This window comes from Lagenorhynchus albirostris, chromosome 2, assembly GCF_949774975.1.
Source record: "Lagenorhynchus albirostris chromosome 2, mLagAlb1.1, whole genome shotgun sequence".
Lineage (NCBI taxonomy): Eukaryota > Metazoa > Chordata > Mammalia > Artiodactyla > Delphinidae > Lagenorhynchus > Lagenorhynchus albirostris.
Window position 1 is genome coordinate 26,339,435 of NC_083096.1, and position 19,598 is coordinate 26,359,032.

Sequence of the window (19,598 nt, forward strand, 5' to 3'; positions counted from 1 at the left end):
ATAGAAGGAGCTATATTGGTCAGCTTTGCTGCAATAAAAACTCCAACCCTCAGGGGTTTTACACATTAAAATTTAATTCTTGATCACACATAATCCAATGCAGATGTCCCTGGTTAAATGGCTCCTATGGATGACTCTCCTCAAAACAGTAGACTAAAAACTCAGACTTTTAAAAATCTAGTGGCTTCTTGAAGTCCCTTATCCCCTTCATCCAGTTCACATCTACTCCATCTTTAATCGTTGCTGTAATATATTGACATGTGAAGGAAGATGGGAAGCATGGAGGTGCATGTGAAGTTCTTAAGTAATTCATCCTGGACACATATCACTTCTGCTCATACTCCAGTGATAAGAATCAGTCAATGGCCTGACTTAGTTGTGAATGAGGCAGGAATGTGTGATGGGATGGATTTGTTTGGTCACATAATTGCAGTAATGTGGAGGGGAGTAGCAGGTGGAATTCAGGTCTCTTTGTTGTCACCCATGTAGGTTCTACTTCTTGGAGCATGAAGGTCTCTGGTACATGAGAAAGTTACTTTGGAAGGAGTCAACCCTGGTTTTGTATGAGATCTCTGACAAATCTCAGGAATCAATGCTGGTAACTTTTAGAGAGGCTCCATCATGATGGGAGGCCCTCAAGGGCAAAAAGCCCCACGTAGAAGGGATGGGAGTGAACTGTGGTGATTTGGAGTAGGAAGGCCTTTCTGCTGTGGCCTGCAAAGTGAACAGGAAGAATAAAGGGGATTCACTGTGGAGGCTGAGAATGACCAGTCATGGAGGATGAAGGAAAACCAGGAGAGTGTGGGGACAGTGAAGCCACGGTCAGTGGGTCAAATGCTGCAAAGAAGTCAAAGTGAGATGAAGCCTAGAGTGTGTCCATTTGATTTAGCACAAATGTGATGAATGTCTGAGAGTGAAATGCAGGCCCATAAATAATCAAACATTAAATACAATGTGGAGAGAAAATAAAATATTAATCAATAATTGCATCATCCTACTATAAACATTATCTTTTCTGACCCCTTTAAGTCCGTTCTATAGGACAGTGTTTTATTTTTTCATAAATGAATTTTCATAGTCATAGAATTCAATATACAGGTCATATTTATTTTTCCTACCTACAGCTGACTGGTTTTGTTTTCCTTAGATAATTTATATATAGATTTAAAATGGAAAGACTTGTCTAATTGCATGCTAAATTCTATTTAAATCCAAAATGTCATACCTTCTTCATAGTGTTGTTAAAGCTATAGTCATCCCTGCCATGTATTTCCCACACTATGAAATTTACTTCAACATCTTCAACATAGCCACTGTCATTGTATCTGAAAGAGACAGCGAACACAAAAATAATAGTTTAGTGCAGAAGGGCTAAAACCTCCAGCTGTCAAGACAGATGTACTTAGGTTTGAATCCTGTCTTTATCACTTAGCTTTGTGACCCTGGGGAAGTTACGTAAACTCTTGAAGCCTCGACTTTCTTATCTGCAAAATAATAACAGTACTTACAGTATAGGTTTCCTTCAGCTCTCAAAATAAATCTCATGGTAACGAAGCAGAAAAATTTCACTTTTTTAACAGTTGGAACCATAAGTTCTCTTCAGTTTGACAGGAATCGTGTATTGATAAGGTGAGTAGGTGAGGCCATGCTGTCATGGCTGGTAGCAGGGAGAAAGATGGAAGGGAGCCATGAATGGAGGGAGGGCAAAGCAAGGCTTCCTCAGTGTTACTTAATCAGCAAATACTCTTTGGGTGCCTATTATGTACCAGAGAATTAAAGCACAGAACTACTATGATTAGAACTGAGAAGGTACAGATCTCTCTGGAGGAACCAGCTGGAAGATGTGGCTAAGTGTTAGAAGATCAGCAACTTCAGTAAGAGTTGAGGTGTGGTTGAGAAGCAGAAACAGTCATAAGCTCCTTGGATCTATATTCATGCACAACCCCTGCTCAGAGAATGCATGATGACTTTCACCAATAGCAGACACCACCAGCAGACAGTCCAACATGGACAGGGTGCCCACTCCCCTGATGTCAGGACTGGAGACATAAGCCCCACTGAGCTTACAGTATTTACCCCAAACTCAGTAAGTTTTAAAAGAGATGTATTATTTCAAATTGTTATGATTTTTTCTGCTACCATATGAAAATAGGGCCTTGAGAAAAAAGCTAAAGTCAGTTACTGATAAAGTCATACCTTTGAATACCAGAGCTTGACTGTTTTAAAAATGGTTACATGCCTTTCTTCTCCATCAGTTATTGCCCATTTTTCTGAATTATCCCCCACACCTCTTGGATGGAAATTTCACTTAGGACCTTGGTCTCAGGCAGGTTGCCTCAGTGTCTAATATATTTTCTTGCTTCACATCTCTGTGTCTATTCATAAAAAAACAGCAGATGCTTCACAGTGACCCCTTACTCACTGCCCAGATCTCTGCCTGACTTTGCAGTCATTCTGTCTAGCTTTGCAGGTCGGCTATAACTCACTACTATCCACCCATGGTCATAAAAAAACAGTTTTTGTTCCTTTCTCAGAAATCGAGAAGAAAACATCTTTAAGTGTCAGAAAGTGTTATCTGAGAAGTTATTTTGTTTCTATCTTTAATTAGCTTTTAGAAATCATAGAGATGAACTCAGGTGTAGTTAAGTGGGGATTGGTTCTCCACTTCTTTCTTGGCATGTGATGGGGGTTACAGAGAACTCTGAACTCTAATGAGAGCTCTGGACCCTCCCCACAGGAAAATGCACATATGTGTGGGCATGCACACAATTTTCTATGCAGTTTCAGGGATTTGGGCAAAGCTCTAATTCTAGGAGCTTTGGAAGGTGCAGCATGTTTGACCGCATCTTCTGAATGCCATCAGATTCTTGAATTAATAAAAACTAGTTTCAAAGCCCTATGTTTTATTTAAATAAAAAAGATCTTAACTGAACTCTGAGCAGGCATCTTTTGACAATCACAAAAGCAATAAGCTACAGTGTCATCTAGTGGCAATAAGGATAAATTGCATGACATACTTTCTGGGTTTATAATGATCTTTGATGTTCTATGTATTTCATTGAGAATATGGGACCAAAATACTTGCCTGTGAAAGCATGGCTTATTTTCATTGAACTTCATTAATGTGAGATATAATACTAATTAAACCTGAGAGATTCATGAGTGTTACTACATTTTGTAACTTCTCCCTACAATTTGTAACTTCTCCGCTCTTGCAGTTCCACTTTGGGAATTGGGAAGGAGAGACCTCTCTGTTGATCCATTAGACACATATGTTTCCAATCCTGTCTGGTCACTCTAGATAGCCCATTGTATTAACCTTGTCTTTTACTTTCTGTAATGTGATGCTTTAATATTTAGGGCCTTGCTTACCTTGGAGGGATGCCCTCCCAGGGTTAACTCCTAGAGATAGTAAACAGCTCTCCTAGGCATGCCTTTCATATGCAAACCAACCAATCCAGAGCCCATACCCCCAGCCACCTCCTTTATGGGTTGTCCCACTGGGCCACTATCTACCTGCCCTAATCACCCCAGGATCAGGTACTAGACAACAAGACAGTATTTACACCCAGAGCCCACTGAAATTACTCAAAATAGCCAATCCTAAACCTGCTTACCCTGTCTCATCCATTCCTTCCCACAGAAAACACAATAAAGACTCTTACCTCTGTTTTCCCCTCACTTCCTCTGTCTCCTGACAGACCCTGGTGCTTCCTTCTGAGGCCCTACATGGTGTGCTGTGCCTCATGTTTCTTGGGATTGGCATTTACAATATATACCTTCCTTCATGACAGTCATTTCCACGTTTGTGTGTCTTACCACATCTGATCAAAACAAATCTTGAGTAGCCCTAAAGCACCCCTATGACCTGTTACTGAACTTCCTGCATCACAGTAGAGCAATTATGTCCCACTGTTTCCTCTGGGTTGCTTCTGTAGCACCAAATTCTGGTTTAGGATGGGTTGCCATGGGAATTAAGAAAGCAAAGAGGCAACTGGGATGACATATTCCTAGGTGGATCATACTCCCAGGACTTGCTTTATTCTTATTAACGTTTGCTAATGAATCTATTATTGTTTTATCTGTAAAATTCTGCCCAACCTTGTTCCTGAGCCATTCTCTACAAAGATAAGACATTTATTATAATTTAGAGATCTAGTCCACACACTAATTTCCTAGTGACTACCCATGTCTGCCTGTTTTCTCAAGGCTTAATTAATTAGCACCCAAATTTGCCTCTGATAAATATCTAATTGAACACCGGGTTATCAACTATGTATTGCTATAGTTCAGTTGAATTGAACACTGAGCCTTATTGATCTGACTGTCCCTCTGTAGTTAACTTCAACTATTCAATCGATTATCCTAGAAGAATTGGAGGCAAAAAGCTTTATCAAGCTATTCCTTGTTGCAGAGATACAAAAAGTTACCCCTAGGGAAAAGTACTGTCACAATAGTCCAAAGTAGTGCTGCTTCAAAAGTCCACTCTCTGACCCCAACATCTTCCATCTTTCACATCCTCTCACCTGCCCCTTGACCTCATAGGTACTTCCAGTCCTCTGTTTCCCGTCTGCTTTCCTGCTACACAGAAGTTCCTTTCTAGCTGCTCTTCCTTCCCCAATCAGCCCAATCTCATGCTTGATCATCGGACCTGCTCTCTCACTAGCATCCTGGATGCACTCAACTGTTCCTCCCCTTGCATGTAATATCTAACCTAAACATTCGATGGTATCTATGACTTCTTCATCTGTGCATGTGCTACTTCAGACATTCACTGTGTGTGAGGATTGGACCCACTCACGGTATCTTACCTCAGTTGTGCCTTTGGTGTTGTCCAGTAATCTTTTTACTGGCCCTTAGCCAGCCCCTTCTCATAGTACCCTCAGTGACCTTTGACATTCTCCTCAAAGACCTTCCTCAACCCCTCCCTTCTCTCAGTTTACAGGTGGCCCTTCTTCCTACTTCATGTAAGTAAATCGAGGCTATCAGACATGACCTTTCTCAACTCCTACATTCCTATTTCCAAACCAGTCACTTTCTGCATTTATTTTTACTCCTTCCCTCCAAGTCTCAGAGGATGAATTGTCCTTTCAACTTCGCCACGTGGGCACTTGATTCTACTTCCCCAGTTTTCTTCATGGACCTTGTGCCTGTAGCTTAGGCACTTATTTTTTTTAATTAGGAAATATTTCATATATGCAAAAGAACACAGAGAATAATGTGAAAATTATTACTTATCATTTCCATCCTGGTTTTATACTTTACTTATATGTAAATGTATCCACAAATCATATATAGTATTGATTTATGGGTTTGAAAATATACATACATGATATTATACTGTGAATATCTTTTGGTGATTTTTTTCCCCACTCAATATTAGGTTTTGAAATAAAGCCATAGAAATTTCCAGCCTCTTGGTCTCTGTTTTCCTCATCAGCAGGTCCTTTCTCGTCTCTCTTCCTTCCCTATCCAACCTGAACTTCACGGCTGATCATTTGATTCCCCCTTACAAGCATCCTAGTTCATTCATTTTAACTGCTATTTGGCATTCCATTGTCTAACTACACAGGGTATTCATCCAAATGTTCACTGTATTTTACCTTACATATATTTCACCACAACTTAAAAAAATCTGTACTTAAAAGATACCATAAATAAACATTTCAACCACCTGTCTTTTTTACTTTGTTTATGGTGTCTTCCACTGCAGATTTTTAAAAATTGAAGTATAGTCGATTTACAATACAGTTAAGTTCCCTACATATGAACCTGTTCCGTTCTGAGAGTGAGTTCGTAAGTCCAATTTGTTTGTAAGTCCAACAAAGTTAGCCTAGGTATCCAACTAACACAATTGGCTATATAGTACTGTACTGTAATAGGTTTATAATACTTTTCACACAAATAATACATAAAAGCAAAGAAACACAAAAAATAAGAAAACATTTTTAATCTTACAGTAAAGTACCTTGAAAAGTACAGTAGTACTAGCTACATCACTGCTGGTTTTACACTTGCTTCCAGAATCCTGGGCTTGAAATAAAGATACTGTACTACGGTGTTCTACACAGTACTGCACAGTAAAGTACACAAAAGCACAACCACTTGTAGAGGATGCACACACATGACAAAGTACATCAGACATGTGAACTAACTTACGTGACTGGACATGCGAATGCACGTTCGCATCTTTGAAAGTTCATAACTTGAAGGTTCGTATGTAGGGGACTTACTGTATTATATTAGTTTCAGGTGTACAACATAATTGCTGGATCATATGGTAGTTCTACTTTTAGTTTTTTGAGGAACCTCCGTAGTGTTTTCCATAGTGGATGCACCAATTTACATTCCAGACACAATGTACAAATATTCCCTTCTCTCCACATCCTCACCAACATTTATTATTTGTAGACTTCCTGATGGTAGGCATTCTGACAGGTGTAAGGTGGTATTTCATTGTGGCTTTGATTTGCATTTCTCTAATAATTAGCAATGTTGAGCATATTTTCATGTGCCTGTTTACCATCTGTATGTCTTCTTTGGAAAAATGTCTATTCAGATCTTCTGCCCAGTTTTTAATGTGGTATGTTTTTTGGATATTGAGTTGTATGAATTGTTTATATATTTTGGATACTAACCCCTTATTGGTCATATCATTTGCAAATATTTTCTCCCATTCTGTAGGTTGTAGTTTTGTTTTGTCAGTGGTTTCCTTTGCTGTGCAAAAGCTTGTAAGTTTGAATTAGACCCCATATGTTTATTTTTGCTTTTGTTTCTTTTTCCTTAGGAGACATATCCAAAAAAATATTGCTACTATTCATGTCAGAGTGTTCTGCCTATGTTATCTTCTAGAATTTTTATGGTTCGGGTCCTACATTTAGGTCTCTAATCCATTTTGATTTTATTGATGTATATGTTGTGAGGAAATGTTCTAATTTCATTCTTTTGCATGTAGCTGTCCAGTTTTCTCAGCACCACTTCTTGAAGAGACTGTCTTTTCTTCATTTGCTTGGCTCCTTTGTCATAGATTAATTGACCATAAGTGTGTGGGTTTATTTCTGGGCTCTCTATTCTGTTTCATTGACCTATATATCTGTTTTTGTTCCAGTACCATGCTGTTTTGATTACTATAGCTCTGTAGTATAGTCCGAAGTGAGGGAGTGTGATCCTTCTGGATTTGTTCATTTTTCTCAAGATTGCTTTGGCTATTATTCAGGGTCTTTTGTGGTTCCATATAAATTTTAGGGTGATTTGTTCTAGTTCTGTGAAAAATGTCATAGGTATTTTGACAGGGATTGCATTAAATATGTAGATTGCTTTGGGTAGTATGAATAGTATGAACATTTTAATATTACTTCTTCCAGTCCAAGAACACAGGATATCTTTCCATTTCTTTGTATCATCCTCAATTTCCTTCATCAATGTTTTATAGGTTTCAGAATATAGGTCTTTCACCTCCTTGGTTAAGTTTATTCCTAGGTATTTTATTCTTTTTGATATAATTTTAAACTTGATTGTTTCCTTGCTTTTTCTTTCTGATAGTTCATTATTAGTATATAGAAAAACAACAGATTTCTATATATTAATCTTGTACCCTGCAACTTCACTGAATTCATTAATTAGTTCTAATAGCTTTTTTTGGTGGAGACATTAGGATTTTCTACATATAGTATCATGTCATCTGCAAATAGTAATAGTTTTATTTCTTCCAATTTGATGCTTTTTGTTTCTTTTCCTTGTCTGATTGTTATGGCTAGGACTTCCAATACCATGTTAAATAGAAATGTTGAGAGTAGGCGTCTTTGCTTTGTTCCTGATTTTAGAGGAAAGGCTTTCATTGGGTGTGATGTTAGCTCTGGGTTTGTCATAAATGGCCTTTATTATTTTGAAATATGTTCCCCCTATACCCACTTTGATGAGAGTTTTTATCATGAATGGATGTTGAATTTTGTCAAATGCTTTCTCTGAGCCTATTGAGATGATTATGTGACCTTTATCCTCCCTTTTGTTAATGTGGTGTTTCACATTGATTTGTGAATACTGAACAAGTCTTGCATCCCTGGAATAAATCACACTTTATCATTTTATATATTGTTGAATTCGTTTTGCTAATATTTTGTTGAGGATTTTTGCATCTAAATTCATCATAGATATTGGCCTGTAATTCTCTTTTTTGTGGTGTCTTTGTCTGGGGTGGTATCAGGGTAATTATGGCCATGAAGAATGAATTTGGGAGTGTCCCAATTTTTTGGAATAGTTTGAAAAGGATATTAACTCTTCTTTGTGTGTTTGGTAGAATTCCCCTGTGAAGCTCTTCAGTCCTAGACTTTTGTTTCCTGGGAGTTTTTTAAATTAAAAATTCAATTTCACTACTAGTGATAAGTTGGTTCAGATTGATTGTATATTTCTTCCTGATCCAACCATGGAAGGTTGTATGTTTCTACAAATTTGTCCATTTCTTCTAGGTTGTACAATTTGTTGGCATATAACTGTTCATAGTATTCTCTTATGATTTTTTATATCTCTGTGATATTGGTTGTTGTTTCTTCTCCTTAATTTCTTATTTTATTTGGGTACTCTCTTTTCTTCTAGACGAGCCTGGCTAAAGGTTCATTAATTTTTTTATGTTTTCCAAAAACAAGCTCTTGCTTTTATTGATCTTTTCTATTTTTTCTTGGTCTCTATTTTATTTATTTTCTCTCTGATCTTTATTACTTTTTTGCTTCTGCTTATTTTGGGCTTTGTTTGTGCATCTTTTTCTAATTCCTTTAGGTGATAGGTTAGGTTGTTTATTTGAGATTTTTCTTATTTCTTGAGGTAGGCTTGTATTGCTATAAACTTCCCTCTTAGAACTGCTTTTGCTGCATCCCATAGATTTGGGAAAGTTGTGTTTCTATTTTCATTTGTCTCAAGTATTTTTTGATTTCCTTTTTGATTTTTTCATTGACTTATTGGTTTTTTTAGTTGTGTGTTGTTTAGTCTCCATGTGTTTGTGCTTTTCCCGTTTTTCTTCCTGTGATTGATTTCTAGTTTCATACTGTTGTGGTCAGAAAAAAATGCTTGATATAATTTCTGTCCTTCTAAATTTGTTGAGACTTGTTTTTTGGCCTAGCATGTGATCTATTCTTGAGAACATTCCATGTGCAGTTGAATAGAATGTGTATTCTGCTGGTTTTGAATGGAATGTCCTGTAGATATCTATTAAGTCCAATTGGTCTATTGTGTCATTTAAGACCACTGTTGCCTTATTGATTTTCTGTCTGGTGATTTGTTCATTATGTAAGTGGGGTGTTAAAGTCCCCTACTCTTATTGTATTATTGTCAATTTCTCCCTTTATGTCTGTTAATATTTGCCTGATATATCTAGGTGCTCCTATATTAGGTGTATGTATGTTAACGAGTGTAACATTCTCTTCTTGTATTGATTCCTTTATCATTATATAATGCCTTTCTTTGTATTTTATTGTAGACCTTGTTTTAAAGTCTATTTTGTCTGATATGAGTATTGCTATCCCTGCTTTCTTGTTGTTTCCATTTGCATGAAGTATCTTTTACCATTCCATCATTTTCAGTTTGTGTGTGTCTTTAGTTCTGAAGTGCATGTCTTATAAGCAGCATATAGATGGGTCTCGTTTTTTAATCCAATCACCAACCTATGTCTTGATTAGTGCATTTAGTCCATTGACATTTAAAGTAGTTATTGATAGGTATGTATTAATGTGGTTTTGTTACTTGTTTTCTGGTTGTTTTGTAGTTCTTCTCTATTCTTTTAGTTTCTTCCCTTGTGATTTGATGATTGGCTTTAGTGGTATGTTTTTGTTCCTTTTTCTCTAGTTTCCGTGTATCTAGTATATGTTTCTGATTTGTGGTTGCCATGAGGTTCCAACATATTGACCTATAACTACATCTGTTTTAAACAGGTAGTCCTTTAAGTTCAAGCACAATCTAAAAGATCTACATTTTTTACTTCCTTCCACCACATTTTTGGTTTTGATGTCATATTTTGTATCTTCATGTTTATCCCTTTACTGATTATTGTAGTTATAGTTGATTTTACATTTTTTTGTTTTTTAATCTTCATACTAACTTATTTCAGTGGTTGATCCTCAGCCTTTACTATATATTTGCCTTTACTATAGATTCTTCCTTTTTTCCCTTTCCTATAGATTCTTTCTTCTTGTTATAGCCTATTCTATTCCACTTAGAGAAGACTTTTTAACATTTCTTTTAGGGTAGATTTAGTATTAATGAACTTTTTTAGTTTTTGCTAGTCTGAGAAGTTCTTTATCTCTCCATCAATTCTAAATAATAATCATGATGGGCAAAGTACCCTAGATTGAAGATTTTTCCCTTTCAGCACTTTGTATAGATCATGCCACTCCCTTCTGGCCTGCAAAGTTTCTGTAGAAATATTAGCTGATAGCCTTATGGGTGTTCCCTTTTATATGACTTTTTGTTTTTCTCTTGCTACCTTTAGAATTCTCTCTTTATTTTTAACCTTTGTTATTTTAATTATGATATGTCTCAGTCTGGGTCTGTTTGAGTTTATTTTATTTGGGACCCTCTGTGCTTTCTGAACCTGGCTGAGTAATATTCCATTGTATATATGTACCACATCTTCTTTATCCATTCATCTGATGATGGACACTTAGGTTGTTTCCATCTCCTGGCTATTGTAAATAGAGCTGAAATGAACATTTTGGTACATGACTCTTTTTGAATTTTGGTTTTCTCAGGGTATATGCCCAGTAGTGGGATTGCTGGGCCATATGGTAGTTCTATTTGTAGTTTTTTGAGGAACCTCCATACTGTTCTCCATAGTGGCTGAACCAATTCACATTCCCACCATCAGTGCAAGAGTGTTCCCTTTTCTCCACACCCTCTCCAGCATTTATTGTTTCTAGATTTTTTGATGATGGCCATTCTGACTGGTGTGAGATGATATCTCATTGTAGTTTTGATTTGCATTTCTCTAATGATTAGTGATGTTGAGCATTCTTTCATGTGTTTGTTGGCAGTCTGGATATCTTCTTTGGAGAAATGTCTATTTAGGTCTTCTGCCCATTTTTGGATTGGGTTGTTTGTTTTCTTGACATTGAGCTGCATGAGCTGCTTGTAAATTTTGGAGATTAATCCTTTGTCAGTTGCTTCATTTGCAAATATTTTCCCCCATTCTGAGGGTTGTCTTTTGGTCCTGTTTATGGTTTACTTTGCTGTGAAAAAGCTTTGAAGTTTCATTAGGTCCCATTTGTTTATTTTTGTTTTTATTTCCATTTCTCTAGGAGGTGGGTCAAAAAGGATCTTGTTGTGATTTATGTCATAGAGTGTTCTGCCTATGTTTTCCACTTCTTCTATATCACCTAGTCTGCTGTTCATTCCTTCTACTGTGCTTTTCATTTCAGTTATCATATGCTTCAGTTCTGACTGGTTCTTTTTCATATTCTAGTTCTTTGTTAAAACTCTCACTGTGTTCATCTATTCTTTTTCCTAATTCAGTTAGCATTCTTATTACTAATGTTTTGACTCTTTATCTGGTAAATTGTTTACCGCTTTTTCACTGGTTGTTTTTTCAGGGGTTTTCTGTTGCTCTTTCAATTGAAACAAATTCCTCTGTATTCTCATTTTGCTCAACTCTCTCTGTGTGTATGAAATTAGATGAAACAGTTACCTATTGCAGTCTTGAAGGGGTGCCCCTTTATGAGAGCATCCCTATACAGTGTGCATGTGCCCAGTGGCTTTGGTGGGAGAGCTGGATCTGAAGTGAACACAAGTCCTATCTTTTTGCAGGGTGTATTGGCAACCATCACCTTGGTAGGAAGTGGGACTGGAGATGGTAGGGCCAGAGCCAGGTGTCAGCCAGGGCTTCTCCTCTGCTCTGTGACCATCACCACCCTATAAAGGGAGGGGTCAAGTCCCAAGTTGCTGAAGCAGAAGCCCTGAAGTTTGGCTCTGAGCTGGCTCTGTTCCCTTTAAGTGTGTGCTCTCCCGCCTCCCAGCACTGGAACCCTCATCCCAGAGGGAAGCAGTGCTGGAATAAGAGGGGCTGGCATGGATGCTCGGCATGTGTCAGGGTACAGGCTGTGGTGGTCTGGCTGGGGTCAGACACCTGGACTGCTTCCAATGTGATGCCTGTGAAAGTGCCAGTAATGGCTGCCCCCACTCCACTCAGACACTGCTTTGAGTCCGAACCTCCTTTGTCCCTCACAGATGAGCCTCCCTTTGGACTCTACCATCCTAGCTAAGGTGTGGAATTGTGTCATGAAACAAGCAGGACTCAAGTGGTCATTTGGCTCAGGCTAGGATATGCGCTGGGACGTCATGGGAAACCAGCCAGCCACCTGTGCAGTCTCAATTCACCCTCTCCACCCTGCTTCAGGAGCAAGCAAGTGTGTGCTCTTCATGAGTGGAGTTCAGGCTTCCTACAGTCCTTCTGTTAGTCCTACTGGCCTTCCAACGAGCCAAGGGGGCTCGTCTTCACAGTGTTAGACCCCAGGGCTCGGGCACCCAATAGGTGGTTTGAACTGCTCACTCCCTAGGGAGGATCTTCATCCATGTAAGCTTTCTCCTCTGAATCCCCTCCCAGGTTCACAGATCCTGACCTGATCACTTTTCTTCCCTTCCTACCCAATTCTGCGTGGATCTTTCTGACAGCCTAGGTTGTATAGGAGTCTTTCTGCCAGTCTCCAGTTAGTTTTCAGTGAGAATTTTCCACATGTAGCTGTATTTTCAATGTGTTCATGGGGTGGGGGCAGAGGGAGAGTCCATGTCCTTTTACTCCACCATCTTGATCTCCTCTCACCAGATTTTTTTATCATGAAAAATATGCACAATGTAAAAATTAGCATTTTAACCATTTTTAAATATACAGTTCAGTGGCATTAAGCATAAAACTTCGTTGTATGATCACGACCATCTGTCTACATAATCTTTTCATCTTGCAAAACTGAAATTCCAGTTAGCAGACATTTAATCCTGTCCAAAATGTCCATAATATATTTGGTCCATCCCAAAATGTCCTTCTTTGATATTTGCAGGACCATTTGCTCCTGTCCAAAATGTCCATAACACATTTGATCTATGCCAAAATGTTCTTTATATTTGGTCACATTTTGTCCTGTCCAAAACATCTATGGAGACATTTTGTCCACATCAAAAAGTCCTTGATATTTGGTCCTGTCAAAACTATTTAGCATAGACCAAATATTTTCATGAATGTTTTGGACAGAACCACATTTCAAGAACTTTTTGGCATGGACCAAATATCTTTTGGATCAAATGTCTTATGGACATTTTAGACAGGATCAAATGTTCTGCAAGGGAAATTTCTTACCCATTAAATGATAACTTGCCATTCCCCTTATCCTGCAGCCCCTGGAAAGCGCCATTCTACTTTCTATGAATTAATAACTCTTGGTACCTCATGAAAGTGGAATCATACAGTATTTGTCCTTTGGTGACTGGCATTTTTCTTTTAGCATAATGTCTTTAAGATTCATGCATGTTGAGGCATGTGTAAGAATTGCCTTCTTTAAGGCTGAATAATACTCCATTATAGATATGTATCACATTTTGTTTATCTGTTTATCTGTCAATGAACACTTGGGTTGCTTCCACCTTTTGACTATTATGAATAATGCTGCTTAAGAATATGATGTACAAATATCTGTTCTATTCCCTCCTTTCACTTCTTTTGGATATATAGCCAGAAGTGAAATTGCTAGATCATAGGATAATACTGTGGTTAACTTAATAGTTAACTTGCTAGTTCTTTTATCCTTCAGCACTTAAAAATGCCATTCTATTGTTACCTGACCTCTACTGTTTCTTCTTTTTTTAAAGATTTTTAATAAATTTTTATTTTATATTGGAGTATAGTTAATTTATAATAATTAAAAATGGAGTATAGTTGATTAATGGAGTATAGCTGATTAATAATAAATTTTTATTTTATATTGGAGTATAGTTGATTAATAATGTTAGTTTCAGGTGTACAGCAAAGTGATCCAGTTATACATATACATGTATCTATTCTTTTTCATATTCTTTTCCCATTTATTTTATAACAGAATATTGAGCAGTGCTCCCTGTGCTATATAGTAGGCCCTTGTTGGTTATCTATTTTAAATATAGCAGTGTGTACATGTAAATCCCAAACTCCCTATCTATCCCTTCCCCTCCTCCACCCCTCCCCCTGGTAACCATGAGTTCATTCTCTAAGTCTGTAAGTCTGTTTCTGTTTTGTAAATAAGTTCATTTGTATAATTTTTTTTTTTAGATCCCACATATAAGTGATGTCATACGATATTTTTCTTTCCCTGTCTGACTTACTTCACTTAGTATGATAATCTCCAGGTTCATCCATGTTGCTGCAAATGGCATTTCATTCTTTTTTTATGGCAGAGTAATATTCCACTGTATATATGTACCACATCTTCTTTATCCATTCCTTCATTGATGGACATGTAGGTTGCTTCCATGTCCTGGTATTGTAAATACTGCTGCAATGAACATTGGGGTACATATATCTTTTCTAATTATGGTTTTCTCCAGATATATGCCCAGGAGTGGAACTGCTGGATGATATGGTAGCTCTATTTTTAGTTTTTTAAGGAACCTCCATAGTGTTCTCCACAGTGGCTGTACCAATTTACATTCCCATCAACAGTGTAGGAGGGTTCCGTTTTCTCCACACCCTCTCCACTATTAATTGTTTGTAGATTTTTTGATGATGGCCATTCTGACTGGTGTGAGGTGATATCTCATTGTAGTTTTGGTTTGCATTTCTCTAATGATTAGTGACGTTGAGCATCTTTTCATGTACCTCTTGCCCACCTGTATGTCTTCTTTGGAGGAATATCTATTTATGTCTTCTGCCTATTTTTTGATTGGGTCATTTGTTTTATTGATATTCAGCCACATGAGCTCTTTGTAAATTTTGGAGACTAATCCCTTGTCGGTCACATCATTTACAAATATTTTCTCCTATTCTGTAGGTTGTCTTTTCACTTTGTTTATGGTTTCCTTTGCCATGTAGAAGCTTTTGAGTTTAATTACTGACCTCTACTATTTCTGGTGAAAAGTTTGCTGTAATTCTTTCTTTGTTCCCCTGAATGTAGTGTATCATTTTTTCCCTGTCTAGCTGCTCTTAAACATTTCTCTTTATCTTTAGCTTTCAGCATTTGTCTATGTTGTGCTTGGATGTGGTGTTTATTGAGCTTCTGGGATCCATGGGCTAATATTTATCACCAACTTTGGATATATTTCAGTCAATATTTCTTCAAAAAATATTCTCCAATTCTATTTAAGTTAGATTGCTTGATATTGTTCCATAGGTCATTGAAGCACATAATTTAAAAAATTTCTTTCCTGTGGTATAATTTAGATAATTTCCATTGAACTATCTTTATTTTCACTAATCTTTTTATCTGCTTTGTTTAACTTCCTATTAAGTCCATACTATTAATTTTTATTTTTAAATTTCAGATGCTGTATTTGCTTTTATTCTAGCATTCCAAACTGACTCTTTTTAAAATTTATTTACTTTTGGCTGCATTGGGTTTTCATTGTTGCATGCGGGTTTTCTCTAGTTGCGGTGAGTAGGGGCTACTCTTCATTGCAGTGCATGGTCTTCTCATTGTGGTGGCTTCTCTTCTTATGGAGCACAGGCTCCAAGCATGTGGGCTTAAGTAATTGTGGCTCACGGGCTCTAGAGCACAGGTTCAGTGGTTGTGGCACACAGGCTTAGTTGCTCTGCGGCATGTGGGATCTTCCTGGACCAGGGCTTGAACTCGTGTCCCCTGCATTGGCAAGCTGATTCTTAACCACTGTGCCACCAGGGAAGTCCCCAAATTGGCTCTTTTAAAAAAATAGTTAGCATTTCTTTACTGGGATTCCCTATCTGTTCACCCATTCTCTACAATTTTCCTAAGAATCTTTTAACATATTTATACTTGCTGAATTAAAGTCCTTGTCTGCTAATTCCAGTCAGAGTATGGGTCATCTGTAGTCTGCTACTACTAGCTCCATTTTATTGATTTGGGGTCATTTTCCTGCTTCTTTTGATGTCTAGTAATTTTTAATACTCTACTGTACTGAACATTTAAATTATACATTGTTGACACTCTGGGTTTTTTTATTTTCCTCTAAAGAGTTTTGTTGTTGTTGCTATTGTTGTTCTTCTTTTTCTCTTCTTCCTCCTCTTCCTCTTTTTCCTCTTCCTTCTCTTCTTCTTCTTCTTCTCCTTCTCCTTCTCCTTCTCTTTCTTCTTCTTCTGAAGATAAATAACTGGTGGATCTCCCTGACCCTGATGAAGATTAGTTTTAGGACTTGGAAGGCTTTACAGTTGTTTGATTTTGCCTTTAACCCTGGGACATAGTATTTTGTCCTTAGCTAACCATTTTGGTTTCAGAAGAAAGCCTAAGGTGTTTTCCAATACCCTCTAAGTTGGTGTGACTTTGTCTAGATTTGTCTCCTAGCATCAGGTAACTATTGACATTTCTGCTTCCTTTCCTTACACATGCACAGTTCAAGAGTTAGCCAAGAATTTGAGGAAAAAGTTTTCTATACTTTTGCTGCTCCTCCTGTATGATGCTGTCCTTTCCAAGATTTTTCACCTAAATTTACAGCTGTTTCACAGTCACATACTTCACTGTCTGTCTCTTAAGTTCAGTAGATCTGTCATTTTCTGTTAAAGCCTGACTCCCTCATACCCTGCCAAAAAAATAGGAAGTGACTTCAGAGGACAGTCTTACTTAGAAATCGTTCCTTCTTTCAAGGATCATGTCTTTTGCAGTTTTTGCTCTCTAATGCTTCTAAAGAATTATTTATTACAGTTTGTCTAGAGCATATATAATTGGTATTGGGCAGAGTGTATGTCAAATAAAACTACTTTGCCATTTCTAGAACTTCAATTCTGGAAGATATTTGACTGGATAGTTTTAGCCCATTGTTTTTCTATATAAATTTTAGGACCTACTTGTTAAATTCTGCTGAAAACCCTGATGAAATTTTATTGGAATTTCATTTAAGTTATGGATAGATTAGAGAAGAACTGATACCTTTATAATACTGAGTCTCTCTATCAAAACATGTGGTATAGTTTTTCAAGTATTATAGTCCTCTTCTATGTATTTAATAATGTTTTATAAATTTTGCTATACAGATCTTGTACAACTTTTATTAAATCTACTCTACTTTATTTTTGCTATTGTGAATGGAATAATTTTTCTATTATACAGTTTACCCTCAAAAACAATGGGTTTAAACCGTGTGGGTGTGCTTATATGCAGATTTTTTTCAATAGTAAATACTACAGTACCACAAAATCTGTGGTAGGTTTAAATCTGCAGATGTGGAACAGCAGTATGGAGGAACCACATGTGTGGAGAGCCAACTATAAGTTATATGTGAATTTTATTATTTTATTATTATTACTATTATTATTTATTATATGTACATGGAGGGTTGTTCAAGGGTCAACTATATATTCTAGTTAGCATTTACTGATGTATAGAGACATTTTAATTTATTGTATTTTGATCTTGAATTCAACGTGCTGAACGTTCTTCTAAGGTCTAACAGTTACTGGACATTTCTCTCATAAATTACGTATACCTGACTTCATTTAAGAATGCAATCTTAGAATTATTGTCTTTTAATATAGAAGTAAGTGCTTTAAAATTTTGGTCATTATTAATATATTTATGTGTATTTCTACTATGTAACTTTTTCTTTTTACTAACTGTATTTTTTTCTCTTTTCATCTATAGCATTGCTCAATAGTTTAAGTTGGTCTAACTTCATTGCTACAACAATCCTCAAAATCTCAGTAAGTTAACACAATAAAGTTTATTCCTTACTCATTTTATGGTCCACTGTGGGTGGAATTAGATGAGGGGAGATGCTCTGCTCCACATAATCCTTTAGAAACCCAGACTTTTTCCATTTAGTAGACCATAATGTTTCTGAGTCCTTTTTGGATTCTCCAAAACTGGCAGATGATAGAAGATAAAAAGAGATAGCTGGGAGGATTATGTAAAACTTAATTTTTTTTATGGGGGGCAGAGTCCAAGCCGTACTGGTCATGTGACACTTTGGACCACATTCCACTGTGCAGTATTCAGGCATATGGCCCCACCTAACTGCAAAGCATGTTTAGAAACAGAGTCTAGGTGTGTGCCCTGGAGGAAAAGAAAACGGTATTTTGTATGTTCATTAAGTTTTCTTCTTATCAAGTTTTTTCAAAAATAACCCCACTTTGTTCTTTCTATTCTTCTTTTAGTGACTCTTCACTTTAAAAGTCTTGACCCCACACCTAAACAATGCTAAGATTTCAGAATAATTTAACTCTAATCATCTTACTTCAATTCCACATGTTGAGTAGTATTATTTCATTTCCATCTTGTTTTCACATTCATCAAAGATATTATTCTTAAAATTTATTTCTACAGTTTATCTTTCTTTACTTTAACCAATAATTTCTTTCCTTATGATTGATTCCTCTACTTTGTTATTTTCCTTTTTGGGCTTATTTTTCTTCTTATTGAATAAAATCCTTCAGTAGTTTTTTTGTTTTGTTTTTATTAAGGATTTTTAATGTAAACTCTTTATTTGCATAGGTATTTATTTCACCTTAACTCTCTAATAAAATTTATCTAGATTTACAATCTAAGATTAACATTCTTTTCCCTCAGATCAATGAAAATATCATTCTATTATTTTTGTCCTATTTTTGCTGATAAGAAATCTCTCAATATAAGTGGCAGTCTATTGTGGGTAATCTATCTTATCTGTATGGCAGCATATAAACATTTTCTCTTTTCTTTTGTGTTCTATGATTTCATTTTGAGTTACTTAAGACTTTGTGTCAATTTTCACCCTGATGACTTAGCCCTTTAATAAATTATGGGAAGTTTTCACATTTTATTTGATTGAGTTTCACTTCCCTTTCCAATCCATTTTCTCTAATTTCTTCTTCTGGAGAAAACTATTAGGCACATGTTAGAAGAATTTGTCATTCTTTTCTCAATTTTTTCTTCTTTCTTATTTCTATATCTCCTTAACTATTTGTGCTGCATTCTGGTTGATTTCCATGTCTCTCTCTCTCTCTTTCTTTCTTTCTTTTTTTTTGTAACCCTCTCTTTACCCATATCTTTAGTGGTTTGTAATCATCTCTAAACTTTTGAATTTAATAGCTATGATTTTATATCCAGAATTTCTATCTTTTTAAAATATGCCTACTTTCTTTTCTTTCTTTCTTTTTTTTTTTTTTTTAGGCCACGCTGTGTGGCATGCTGGATCTTAGTTCTCCAACCTGGGGTCAAACCCATGCCCCTTGCATTGAGAGTGTGGAGTCTTAACTACTGTACTGCCAGGGAAGTCCCCCTACTTTCTTTTCATAGTCATATTTTTTGTTATAGTTTGTTATATTTGTCTTCCTTTTTCTTTATTTTTCTTTAACAATATTTTATGTATTGTTCAGATTGCTTTGTTATTTTTAGTTTTGTTGGGCCTATCTTTCAATTTATTTTATCTTCTAACTCTCCCATTTCCTCATATGGTTGGTAAACATTTATTGACAATTCTTTGGTGGTGGTGAT

At 36.5% G+C, this 19,598-nt stretch overlaps 1 protein-coding gene across 1 annotated transcript in view; it reads right to left on the reverse strand.

Moving 5' to 3' along the window:
• CATSPERE (catsper channel auxiliary subunit epsilon) overlaps positions 1 to 19,598 on the reverse strand; it is a 241,170-nt gene that overhangs the window by 29,120 nt on the left and 192,452 nt on the right. The window contains exon 18 of the mRNA XM_060142069.1: positions 1,226 to 1,325. Within this exon, the coding sequence (XP_059998052.1) occupies positions 1,226 to 1,325 (100 nt within the window). The remainder of the gene's footprint in view (positions 1 to 1,225; positions 1,326 to 19,598) is intronic.